The 14046-nt window shown below is 40.2% G+C and overlaps 1 protein-coding gene across 8 annotated transcripts in view; it reads right to left on the reverse strand.

The window, feature by feature from the left end:
- Positions 1-13806, reverse strand: part of ccdc88ab (coiled-coil domain containing 88Ab) — a 57495-nt gene extending 43689 nt beyond the window's left edge. For all 8 annotated transcript variants that reach the window (XM_018749507.2, XM_018749501.2, XM_018749506.2 and 5 more), the window contains exons 1-3: positions 13022-13806; positions 12820-12920; positions 4356-4464 (exon numbers count right to left, since the gene is read on the reverse strand). In XM_018749507.2, coding sequence (XP_018605023.2) covers positions 4356-4464; positions 12820-12920; positions 13022-13084 — 273 coding nt within the window. In that variant the 5' untranslated portion in view covers positions 13085-13806. The remainder of the gene's footprint in view (positions 1-4355; positions 4465-12819; positions 12921-13021) is intronic.
- Between the last annotated feature and the right edge of the window lie 240 nt (positions 13807-14046).

Below are 14046 nucleotides of genomic sequence, written 5' to 3' on the forward strand. Positions count from 1 at the left end.
TGTTTAATAGCCAACTGGTACCCATGACTGTCTTAGGCTGCAGTTGACTCTTAGGATCTACCGTTTTTCTTTACGTTGATACAAATACATGTGCCCCAGACCTCAAAGTTTCAAAAAACACCAAGCCCACATCTTTTCTAATCTAACAGAGTAGCACTGATTGAGGAGCCCAGTGATCATATATCTTCTATTATGTTAAGGTAGGTTTTTCCCATTAGCTTTCAAAGTATTTATGGCACAAGGGCAACTAAGACCAATAAAGCTTAATTTCAGGCTACTGTTAAATGGAACTTAAGACTTTTACATATAAAGAGTAAAGTCAGTTATGAGTTCAAATTTATTTACTGTTTATAGTCAACAGCTTTGTACCTCTCAATGTTATCTTGAGTGATAAAGTTAACTAGCAATTTTCACAGCAATGTGCAGAACAACAATGACTCGTTTGTCTCCAATAAGCAAGCACACAAGGGTCAACCCTGGGAAGATAGCCAACTGCCTCACATGTGCTGCATGAGTCAACATTTTAACCAAGAAGGAATACTTTTAATCCCAGCTATTGCTTACAAGAAAGCCTGATCTGAACACGTAGAAGGGTTACTGTAAACCAGATAAAACTACCCATCCTGTTTCAGTAGCACAGAATGCAACAGATTGTGGATGTGTCTGGGTTCAGTAAAATAAGCAAAGAAAGTCAAACATTTAAGACAGGGAATTCTTACAAATAGATGTGATACTTGTAATACAACTGAAACGTATAATTCTGCTAAACTATAATTTGATTGATGCCATGTACTTTCAAAAGAGTAAGAACAGCTTTAGCTTTGAAGACTAAATGCACAAGTCCCTCTCACTTTATTTCATGGCAAAAAAAACTCCTTAAGATAATGCTTATCTGTATTGTTCAATTAATCTGAAACATACTGAACACTAACATCTTAAGTTTATTTTGTGTCCTTATTAATAAGAAAGGGGAGTACTGCTCAGTTTCAATACCATGTATATTTATTCAGTGATACAAAATCCCTCAGGCAAAACCTGGAGCAAATCAGCCCACTTGACCAAGAGGTAAGAAGGCAGAGATAAACAACTAATTCTTGGATTAGATAGAGCTATCAGGTAAAATCTGAACTGTAATAAATACCCACACCATGTGAAGACCAACAGCTGTAGCAGGAATCACTGTCTGCTATGACTTCTCAGCAAAGCATGGACTGACCAAGAACCAGACACAGAGGCTACACATTATCTCAGCTTTACAACTCATGTTACATTTACATGAACAATTACAATTACAAAGGAGGACAGTATTAAACTATGGGTGAGACATTTTGCAGAACCTTCAGCCTAACTTGAAAACATAGACCCAAACAAAGGGAGGAAGGGTTCAGAAATGGTATTATAAATAACTCCTTCAAAGCTAAATCTCACAAGCGTCATTCTCAATACACCTGTTCCGTGAAACTCAACAGCACCTTCAGAATGACTTCCATGAAGACAATCACTTACTACACCCAGTAACCAAGTACAGAGGAACAATGATAAAACTTACTTTCCAGGATATGACATTTAACTATGGCAATTAACACTTCCTTTTATTTAAACGTACATCTGTGATCTTTGCCTGTGGAAAAAGCAGGCGTGGGCAGTAAGATGAACTGGTGAAAAGCTTAGTGTCTCATTGCTCAGGATAGTTGTGGTACTACTGACTCCGACAACAACTGAAAATGAATGATGAGTGGTGATGACGGCACCACAGTCACTCACAGGCTTCAGCGGATCACCGGTAACTATGCCACACACGTGGCACAATGAGGTCAGAGCCATGCTGATTCTCTGACCTGACTCAGGCACTGAATCCCTCTGTATAAAAGACAGATTAGCCTGATACATCCTGCTTGTGGCTTTTGATTTTACATATTTAGAGGAACAAAAAGCTACATATTCCTAAAACAAAGGATAAGGCTAAAAGGCAGAAGGCCATTAATGAGGGGGGGGGGGGGGGGGAACCACCTGGGTGAATGTTGTTTATTGTTCACAAAATGTTCTTGTAGAAATTTAGTATCAGTTTTTCTCATCTTCTGACCCTGCGTTGTATGGCATTCTACAATAACTGTGAAACACAAGAGAAATGTAAATTTTTCTCCTGGGAGGCATTTAATATCATACAGAACACCAGAGTATTTTTGTCGAGCATTTGGGGAAAAGAAAAAAAAAAAAAAAAAAAAAAAAAAAAAAAAGCTACTCATCCTAAGACAAAAAGCTGATTTACCTGTATATTCTAGTAAATGTTTAATACAATGTCACACACTGAGTTTTTCCCCTCTCCTTTGGCAAAGACAGCAATTACAGAAATATCAATATCTTCACCATGCAATGAGATCGCATTTTCCCCCCCAAAAAAAAGTTTGAAATGGTTCAAGTAAAACTTCCAAAGGAAGCATACAAAAAACCAAGCTGTGCTGAAGTGTACTGGATAGGCTGGGCTCTTTCCTGTCAGCTGACAAGGTTATGAGGAATGAGTAGTTAATTCAAATATTCAGTTTCCTAGTCCAACAACCACACAGTCAAATATACTTTCCCAGGGAAAACTAGAACATATATATATTATATGTTTGCTGATTAAAATACTACCCACTTGAAGTGTTACTGCTCAGATATTAGTGATCATTTCCTGTGGCTTCCCAAACAGGCAAAATGTCTCCACAGCCCAGTTTCCCACGAGGTGAATCACATTTTTTGCTGATGGCTGAGACATCCAGGACAAACTGAGCACATATCCCAGCATCAAGAACTTCTAGCACTAAGCTTTTTAACAGAAAGTGTGCAATTTCAGAGGCCTGCTTCCGGAGCATAATCTAACCACAGATTCCAAACACAGATGTTAGCACAGTGTATTGGATTCAAAGCAGTAATGTTGAAGAAAGCTTATCCAGGATAGCGATGTGGCAGTGAAACATTCCTGCAAAATTCAGAAGGCCGATAAGAGGTCTCCAGTAAATAACTGAGGAAAAACTAGAAACAGTGAAACTGCTTATCTAGACCAAAACTAGGTGACCACTGTATGAATGTATGTATACTGGTTCATATGGTGGAATGTGAGATTGATTATAGTCTAGAATCACATATTTGCATCCAAATCTTTCTTCCGTTGACAAAATGCACTCTTTCCATTTTTCTTCAAGATGTACAACACTTCAGAGAAAAGCACCTGCTAAATGAATTAATGTAAATATACTGCCTCAACCATTCATGTATTTATCAATCATTTAAAAAAATAGACATAACTCAAAACTCAACAGCTTTGCAAGATAAGATCAATTCAGACTCTGCTCTAGCTCCTTGCTGCTAACTGCTGTAACTCCAGTTTGTGAATGTTTTCTGTCAAGGAAACCCTATATCTTTTCATACAGACCCCATTCCTCTTCTCCTCAACGGAAAACCAGGGCACAGTCCAGGCCTCCAGGGAATAATCTGGGGTGGAATGGGGGTGGTCAAACTGGTAGCAACTGCTGGACAGATGTGCTAGCAGTCCTGTTGGCCTCCCGGGGAGAATTAAGCCGAAGTCAGCAAGCTCTGCCCCAGCACCAACATCCACGGCTGTTTTTTTACTCCTGAGCTTATGAGCGTAACCAAAGCCCTTGTTCTCACCATCAGGGGGGCTCTTCAAATCCAGAGGAAGTCTCCTGTTTCTACAGTCAATTGAAAACCATCAGGCATATGTGGGCACTATATCCACATGCAAGAGTTCAAAGAGGAGGTCCCCAATGCTGGTGGAACATAGCAAAATGTGGAATATTCTGCTCATAAAGTAATTAATTAAATAAGTAAATAAGACAATCGACTAATTTCATTTCATAAACCAAGAATCTGAAGCTTCTGCCAGAACACAAAAATGGATCCAGTTTTTGATCACTAAGATCTATGTCAAACTATGCATAGTATTTTATGAAAAACAGATAATCTGCTAATATCTGGAAGTCAAACCAAAATTTAAGATGAATGTTAATCTGTGCAGTTTGTCAAATCAAAGGTTTACAACAACAGACTGGCATTACATCAATGTCCAAAGTGCACCTGCCTTCCAGTGTTCCACCTTATCCTTTTGTTTCATTCAACAAAAGAAAAGCACAACAGTAACTATATCCCATTACAAATGAATTGAGACTTTAGGTACACATCACATCTGCCACATACATCTGTGTGACTGCATGGGTATCTCTCCAGTCAATCTGAACTCAGAGCTTGGAAAAGCAACAGAAAAACTCACATTTCATGGCAAAGTGCACTGAAACACAGCTGAAATGTCAAGTGCTACACAGTGTGGCAAAGCACCACAAGTGACATCTTCCACTCACCTGATAGTACGACTTGATCTGGCGAATGAGAATGGATAGATTCTGTATCCGAAGGGTGGAGTCATTGTTAACCTTTTTGTTGGTTCTCTGAATGTCAGATTTTGGGTTTCTGAAAAAACAAAGTTGAAAGATAATGAATACAGTACAAAACATTTCACAGTACAATCACATTCTCAGAAACCTGAGTAATACCGTAAATAGCCATATAGAGGCAAAAAACCTGCTAAAACATAAAAGGGTTAATAAAAACAAACATGCACCAGCAACAACACTTAAAAGCAAAATGTACACAATATTTCACATAATATTTTTAAAATCTATTTTGTTACTTGTTTTAAATAACCCTTTAAGAGTTTACACTTATTGCGCTACTCATTAGGCATTCCTATAGTTTGCTTTATCACTACCCTAATGGCAAGAGTTTTTTTTTTTTTTTAAAAAAAACCTTAAATTATAAGATCCGCTAGAAGCAGCACGTAAAATAAAAGCATAAGCTACGAAAACCATAACGAAGCAGGAAATTGCTGATATGAAAAACATTTGAGGTTGGAGTTATGTGGCTCATGCGAGTTCTTGGTGGGTGGGTGCAGGTAACAGAGCCTGCCACTAGCAACATTCACACTTCTGATGTGAGATTTAAGAGACCAAAGTACTACTAAAATACAGCATTTACAAGTTAACACTATAATGAACTGTACACTTTACTTGCCAATATAGCACGTAGATGTTATGCAATTAATATTACATCATTTTGCAGCACAATAGTACAAACTGGTCCAACACACTGTTGCAGATCAAATTACAAAAACTTAAAAGATTTTAAAAATGCAAAGACCAAGCAGTAAGGCACCATTAAACTTACACAAACCTAACTGGATGTGACCTTCTTAAATTAGATTAAAGGTACTTTCCTAATAAAATATTCAAGATTATACAGATTTAATACAGGACTATGTGCAACACAGACTTAATGAAATGATGCATTTTGTTTTCAACTGACATTCCTTTAAAAGCTTCCAACAGCCCACTGCTTCAATCATAATCAAAAAAAGCCTTGGAGCACAGAATGCATACTTTGAGGAGCCACTGAAATCTTATCCCCCTCAGGCACAACTGCTGATGTTATCGTCATCCTAAGTGCATACATCTATCCAAGAGTGAAAATTTAAGGGAACTGCAGATACTGCACCAGGACCTGAGCTGTACTTTCAGTCTCTAGTTTAGCCATTTCACTGCAGTCTAAAGAACTGTCTGTACGACACCTAAGACATTTTAACACCCTCACAGTCTCTACATTAACATGAAAAAGCATAGCCTACTATTGTAATTGTATGCTATGCTTTTTCATGTTAATGTATTGTATCGCAAACCCAGTTTGCAGCAGAGAAGACAATCTGGTGGGCATTCAAGAACAAGCTGTAATTAAAAAGCCCAAAAGTTCAACCCCCCATTGTTTTGCAGAGTCCCCAATGATCATCTATAATTTAACTGAACTGATTGACAACAAATAAGACTTCCAGTTACACTGAAATTTAACGAGAAAGTTAGTAGTTCGGTTTCACTTTGTGATAGAGTTCAAAAACAAATGCACGAGCGACTAAAACATCTACAAAACATAATTCTTTCCACTTGCATCCTTCACTGGACAGATGGCTTGTGTTTAGCAGGCCTCTGACCTAATTTTAGTGTCGCTCATCTGAAGATATGTTCACCAGCAAACCAAACAATTTAGCAAATTTGTGTGTGAGAGGGAGGGGTGCGGTGGCGCAGTGGGTTGAACCACAGTCCTGCTCTCCGGTGGGTCTGGGGTTCGAGTCCTGCTTGGGGTGCCTTGTGACGGACTGGCGTCCCGTCCTGGGTGTGTCCCCTCCCCCTCTGGCCTTACGCCCTGTGTTACCGGGTAGGCTCCGGTTCCCCGTGACCCTGTATGGGACAAGCGGTTCTGAAAGTGTGTGTGTGTGTGTGTGTGAGAGAGGGGGTTCATCTAAATACTAGTGTTGGAAGCAGAGCTGTTACACTACACTCAGTAAACACGACTCTCTCGCATCATGGAACTGGTTAACCGATTAATGTTTTAGGTATTTTTAGAATCGAGGGAACAAAAGAACTCTAGGACCATTCAGTCAAGTGCATGTGCATTTGTTATGGGATGTGCATCCAACTGAATCTCAAGAGAACTGGCATGGATGTTGTGCACAACTTCTGTATGTATCCAGAAAGTTCTGTATGACCCCTGTATCCACATTACCTCTCTTTTCATTTACTTCCATCCAAGTGAAACTCACACAAGGCATGTTGTGTTGGTAGGGTCAAAGAAACATTTATCTGCTCACAAAGGCATCTCAATGCCCTCATGCAAGTGAAAGGCAGGCATTTTGCCAAGTTACAACAGCATAAACACATTAATGCACTTCCTAGTTCTGCACTCCTCAATTGGTATACTCCAGGTGTGAGGTGCAAATGTTGACTCAAAACATTAAGCCAAACATCTACTTTGCCAGTATGTATTTTCATTTAAATTTTGACAAAAAAAAAAAAATCCAAATTTTATTACAACTTAAAATCACAGCAGCTCTTCCAATTTCAGTACTGATTCACTGGTGATAGAGCTAATCATCTGACCATGAAATTACTGTGTTCCACACACCCTGGCTATTCAGTTCAGCAAATCACAAACAAGGCCCATTTTACTGTGGTGTGAATGGATGCAACTCATGTGATGTCCCCCCTAAACACTTACCTTCTGACACCAAATAGAGGGCCTCTGAAGAAGCACAGAGGGGGGTGTCTTAACCCTGTTAATTAAAATCCAAGGAGGAAGATGTAATCCTGTAATGCTGAGTAGTAGTTAAACACAGGAGTGCTGTGTCTCAGTTTAGCAACACAACAGGACGACAAAACTAGATCTGATGTGCAATAATTAAGCTGAAGTTCATGGCAGACAAGCCAAGTGTATTACACTCATGCATAACGAGTGTTCTTCTTGTCTATAAGTTCCATTGGGCTTACAATGACTGATAGTTTCCAAACAAGACCTCATTTAAAGCAAAGCACATTTGTGGGACAAAATAATAAAGTGAAAACAGGGGAGGCAATGTGGCGGATTGAAGGACTGCAGTCCGGGCGCTTGCCATGGCCTGAAGCAGTTGTGTATAACCTACTTATGACAAGCTACATCAGTTTCAGCTGCTATGGAGGCTGATCACAGTTTGGAGCTGGGGGTGGTGGGAGCATCCTTCCAGAGAAAGGGAAGGGCTTAAGAAAAAAAAAAAAAAAAAAAAATCCCAGACCCATTCCAAAGATCCTCTGCACAGAAAAATTTGGGCTTTTGGAGGGAAACCCATTGTGCTCCAGTAACAGTGTATGTTTTAACAGGGGTTTGTTTAGTCCTTTTGTTTTGCTGAAGCAATCAATGTCCAATGATTAAACATCCAATGATTACATAAATTCAGAGAAAAGCATCTTCTAAATAAATGTAAACACCCACTCACCCTTCAGTGAGAAAATTCAGACCAAAAAAAAAAAAAGTACAGGTGCACCAAAACACAGTCAGTCTCAAAGCAAACCAATTTTCCAAAAAGGCCACACAGACATGACAAGAAGGACTTAGGCCTTGGCCAGGACTCTCACTGTTCCACAACACATCCGTGACTGCTTGTCTTAAGATCCCCTTCGGAACTGGTTGTCCCACAGCAGCTGCTTCCTGCAGACCCCGGATACAAATCTGAAGCACACCACTACTATTGTCAGCAGTGGAGTTTGCAGTCCCTTTTTGGTTTTTCAAATATTTCCAGTTGTGGGGAATTTGACAAGTACACACAAGGATTTCAATAAGAATGTGAAGAATGCTACTTCCTCTTGAAGATTACAAATAAAGAGGGGGACATGCTGCTTTGAGAAAACTAGAAAAAATGAGGATCGCAGCAGGTTCTGTGGATTGCTGTGTAGACAAAACAACGGAACATACTTTCCTTTTTCTGACAAAATGTACGCTACATACACCTTAAGTTAAGACTGAATGCATCTATTAAAGCAGTAGTGTTCCTCTGCTGTCTCACCAGGGTCAAAAGTTACCCTGCTTCTAAGTAAATAGGCTGTGAGCAATAGCCGTCTGAAACAGAACCTCTGCAACATGGAGAAGTTATGGATTTGTATCCCACTCTCTCTCTCCTTTCCCTCAGCCCTACGAAAATTCTCTTGCAGATTGCTGCCTGCCTCAGACATCTCTGCCTGGATATCTGACCACCATCTACAACTAAATCTCTCCAAAACATAGATCCTTCCCCTGCCAGCTGGTTCATACTCCTGTCAAGAACTCTCAAGCTGAAAAACTCATTTTGCCTACCTCATTGGCTACAAGCCTGGGAGAAATGAGTGGCTCAAGTCTGTATTTCAACATATCAAAGCCATAACTTGGTCCTGCAGATACATCCTTTATAAAACATTCACACCAAACTCTATGCAACTCCTGGTCCAGGCCATGGTGATATCCCACCTGGACTACTGTACCTGTCATCAAACCTCTCCAGCTGATACAGAATGTTGCTACATAAGTCGTGTTTGACCTGTTGAAACATTCCCACGTATCACCCCTACTTGTCTCTCTGCACTGGCTTCCTATAGTTGCCCGGATCAAATTCAAGACTCTGGTTATGACCTACAAAACCATCAACGGATCTGCTCCCTGATGTCTACAAGACCTGATCACTTGCCACACCCAGACCAGACTGCTATGCTCCACCTCTGTCTGCTCAGTAGTCCCATGTACAAGAGATCCAAAATCAAAAGCACACAGGTTTTTGGTTCTGATGATGTGGAATGACTTCCACCTCTCTCTCAGAACTGCTGAAATTCTCTACATTTTAGAACATGTCAAAATTCACCTCTTTCAGACTCACTTCTCCCCAATCTCATATGTGCATGATAAATGTAATATTTAATACGTTTAGTAATGGAAAAGCCTTTATGCAACTACTTGTATAATGTCTACTCGTTTATATGATGAGTGTGAGAATTTGACTATACTCAAGAATCACATGTCTGCATCCAAATCTCTCCTTCTGTTGATGTAATGAACTCATCGTATTTTTCTCCAAGGCATACAATGATCTGAAGAAAAGCATCTGGTAAATGAACAAATATAAACATACAGAGAGAAGCCGAACACCGAGAAGAAACAGCAACCAGGCAAAACTAACTGTTCAAGAGGTACAAAATACCTGAACATCCCTCAACTGTCCATTTTGTGTGCAAGTATTTAGTTAGTTAATACCTTTGTGTAAAACAGTGACTTCTATGTCAAGTCAAAGGTGTTGAAACAGCAGTTTGTGAAAAACTTTATACTGACCACCAAACTGTTAGACAGAACAGTGGTGTGGTGGTACAACAGTCAAGAGATTGTTTTGTCCTTATGTAACTTGCCTATACTACAGAAATATAAATGGAAAAAATTTTCCAGAACAAACATGACTCTTTTCAAACTGAGCATTCAGCTACTTTAACAGAACAGAGTGAAATTCAGTTGATTTGAGACAAAACCAAAGGAACACAGAACTAGCTATGGAAAACCATACTTGGCAGCAAACACAGAATTACCTATACGAAGAATCAATGAATTACCCTTCTAAACTCACTGACGCATGAGTGATGACACACTGACCAACTTCCCTTTAACATGGAATATCACAGAGGACAATGGCCACTGCTAGGGCAGCTATGAACTGTGAGGACTCTGGTCACCCCTCCCTGCCATCTGTATATCTTTAATTTATAAATCCTAGAATAATCCGGGAGCATTTAACCAATCCCTGCTCACCCATCTTGTTGTAGTCATGGCTTACTCCCCGTTTCCACTGTCACTTTGTAACATGCAAGTTTCAAAAATATTAAGCAAACAAACAAAAAAAAAGCCTGTCTGCTGTTCACTGTTGACATGCAAATCTTGCTTTGCTAGAAAATACTAAAATTATAGCCTTTCCCTAAAAACACATATGTAAAGGAAATGTAATATGGGGTGGGGGGGGATACAATTCTATATGAAGTGACATCTGTCTCCTCTTTCTACAACAGTGTTTTACACCACAGGTGAGAAAAATAAAGCATTCAGTTTCAACTGATATCTTATAAACAACATTTGCAGTTATTCAGCATGAAAAATATGGGTTGTCAGGTTAAATTTACACAACCATCTTTTCATCAAAAACGGAGTCACCCAAAACAGAGTTCAACTGTCCCAATAGTCCTCAGCTGTACAGGTACTGATCTCACTATCCATCAGTATCTGCTGTTTGACAATAACTGGAAGGACAACCATTTCCACGTGTAAATTAAAGAGAGAGGCACCTCATCAGGTGTGAATAAATTGTTTCACAAATTGCCAGGTGGTAAATCTCATTCATTACTTACTGTATTAACCCTGTAAACATTTCACAAGCATGCCTTTGCTGCCATTTCAAGCACTTTGTTTAGCAGTAATGCAGTACTGTGTTCCTTGACAGTTGAGGACACTGATTTTACAGGAAACAGAACAATTAAAAAAAACAAAAGATCTGCAGTAATTAATGCTGGTAATGTACACATATTGGAGCAAGAGACTCATCATGCCTTCTGGGATAAAGGTGTGCTTCTTAGACATGCATTATACTAGTTCACCAAAGTCCCTCATTTATTTTTGGATGAATTTTCATGTGTAACAAGAATCACCTGGGAAGCAAATGTAAACAATGTGAGAACATCATTTTGTCAAGGTTGTACATGGAATGAAAAAAAGAAAAAAAAAATCAATCCACAGCTAAAGCAGGATGGTGACTGAAGGCTGACTACGATTAAGCTACCAAGTTACTCTTCAGAAAGCAAAGAATCTAATCAGTATCAGTGTGCAATCAGGACCCCTTTGCATAAAACTAATGTTTTTTTGATTAGAACTGTTTACAAAACAAGAAAGTTAAAAGCATGAAAATTAACCGAAGAATTCTTAATCTTATTACTGATGCTGTAGTATTCACATCTACATGCAAAATAGAACAGTTTATAGTGAAAAATTTTCAATTCACCAAAAAGACACTTCAACCCCAATATCTTTTTGCTCTGCAGATGTAGAGTATTTAAAAATCAATCTGACAAATATCCTGCACCAACTAGATGACACTATGTCACCAAGTATCCATGCAGGCAAAACATGTTTTCAATTAAAGGCTTCAAAAATTTCACTTGAAAAAAAAAAATTGCCAATAACAGCATTTTTACATTTATTCATTCAGCAACAGAATGTTAAGCTACCTACACTTATTTACCCACTTGCTATGCAGTACCTGGGCCAGACTGCAGGAGATAATGGCTCCTTTTCAAAAACATGCTTGTGCCTTGCTCTTAAAAATGAATACTTGTAGGATTCATTGTGATTCAAGGATTGCTGGTGGAAATTTGGCAAGAAGATAATGGAGACCAATTCTTGCAATCATAGTTCATATTCTGAAAAGAAAACTACGTATCTAAGAGTTCTGTTGGTGCAAATCAGGCTTCTAATACAGACATTGCATGTGATGGAGAGTACAAAATGATATTCTGGCTGAAACTTCTACTTTCTCGAAAGGCCTACAGACAAACAATAAAATACTGTTTGCCGGCAGCAGTATACAACTGAAAAATCCCATTTCACTATTCAAGTCCATTGACCTTGGCATCATTGTACACTATGACATGCTCCAAAATACTCACAAAGCTTGCTCCTAATGCACCTCTAATTTCACTTCACTGCTAACAAAACCGTGGACTAGGATAACATGCCCATGACATTTTTTTCCCCCCCGGAGTAACTGAAAAAAAAATCAATATTCATAAATTTGCTTACACTACTATTCCACATTCCTGACAATACCATACCCTCCTGTAGAAAATAATCCTGTTTGAAATAAAAATTCAATGTCATCTACTCTTGTAATGTATAGAAATAAGTGTCCTTCAGTAATGAGAGCACTCAGTAGCGACTCATCGTGTGCAGAGGAGTTAGGGACATCATGGAGACTGAGGAGGTACGGTTTGTGCAGAACACTGCGGAACCGACTGCAGACACGCAGGATGGGAGGGAGGGGAGTTACCCAGCTATCACGCAGCCAGTGACACACACCAGCAAGCACATGACAGGACATTAGCACAAGTCCTTTCAAATAGAAACAACAATAATGAACATCTGGTTGTAGAGATCAAAATGCCAAGCTCCATCCTTTGAGATTCTGCAGCACAAACGACATTTCTCTTACAAGCCAACCTCCACCCAAGAAGTGTAGTGAGATGCTCCAGGCTGCTGAGATGGCAATAAAGGCAAGCAGCACTCGGGTGTGTGTAAGAGAGAACGTGTAGGTGGGTGCCTATATATGGTTGTGCATCATATCATATGTACGTCTACTCCGCAAGTGAAAACCTAATTACTGCATTTTTAATACTTGATATATGATATAGTACTTACATCTGGAGCATGATGTCGTTCAGATAAACTCCGTCCACCAGTTCGACGTATTCCAAAAGTTTGGTGCCATCTTTGCCAGCCAGCTGCCCGAAAGTCTTCACCTGAAGGAAGGTCGCGGAGGGAGAGCCGTTAGAGCAGCCTGCAGCAAATCATGTGTCAAATTTAAAACGTGAAATAACCGCACGACGGAGGCAGCTCTTACCCAGGTCACCAGCGGGTTGAGCATAAACTGCTCCAGCAGCGGAGTGAACACCTCGTTTTCCATGCCGAGCTCCCGCGAAGAGTAGGCAGAGCGAAAAGCCGCAGGACGAGTCCAAGTGAATGAATGTTCGCCTTTAAGAGCTGATGCCGGAGTCGGGGATGATTAAATCATCGAAACGATGAGCGGAATCCAGCCTTTGAGTGCTGCTGCAGATCCAATGTGGGCCGAGCAGGAGACAGAGGAGCGGAAAGGGGAGGAAGGAGAGGAGAGGCACCATGGTGTGGAGTCAGAGCGGAGAGGAGCCGCAGGATGCGGCTTTGTTCAAAGGAAAAGACATGATTTTCACACCTCAGCAGGAAACGGCGCCGAAAAGAATCTTATACTGGAAAATATATGGACAAAATGTATATCTGTATAATATTTATACGTCTCCAGAAATCTTCTAAGTAAAACCTTGCCGAAAACTGACGCGACCACAGCACCGCCCTATTACTACCTATTTATTTAGTTCGTTAAAATACAAAATATATGACGATTTCCTGACTGGAATTATCCCTTTACGTAAAAAAAAAATAATACGATCACCCAGACGTATCCAAGAGCGTCATCCTGAAAGAAACTCGGTTTAAAAGATGATAATAATAATCCTACGACGAGAGGAAAACGCTTGGTTGTGCGTTAAAAGCGGCTCCTCAGAAACAACCCTTCTGCGTCGCGCGGCGCCCGCATCCTCGCGCTCTCCACCGCCTGAGGAGTAACGGCCGTGCGCGAGACGGTGCCGAAGCACCGCCTTTCCCCTGCCCTCCCCCGGTGTGGCTCCGCGCCCTTCGGACCGCGTGCGAACGCAGCGCCCCACTGACTTCGTCGCGAGGACGCGTGTGTACCTCCGCCAGGCGCTTGGCAGGGAAGGGAAGCGAGGAAAAATAGGGCCAAACGGTGCTGCTCTCGGGCCAGATTTCTCATATTTGTATTCTTTAATTGCTACAAAGGCGACATTAATTTATTTTTAAACATAAGTCCAGAAA

The sequence above is a fragment of the Scleropages formosus genome, chromosome 4, assembly GCF_900964775.1.
Source record: "Scleropages formosus chromosome 4, fSclFor1.1, whole genome shotgun sequence".
Classification (NCBI taxonomy): Eukaryota; Metazoa; Chordata; class Actinopteri; order Osteoglossiformes; family Osteoglossidae; genus Scleropages; species Scleropages formosus.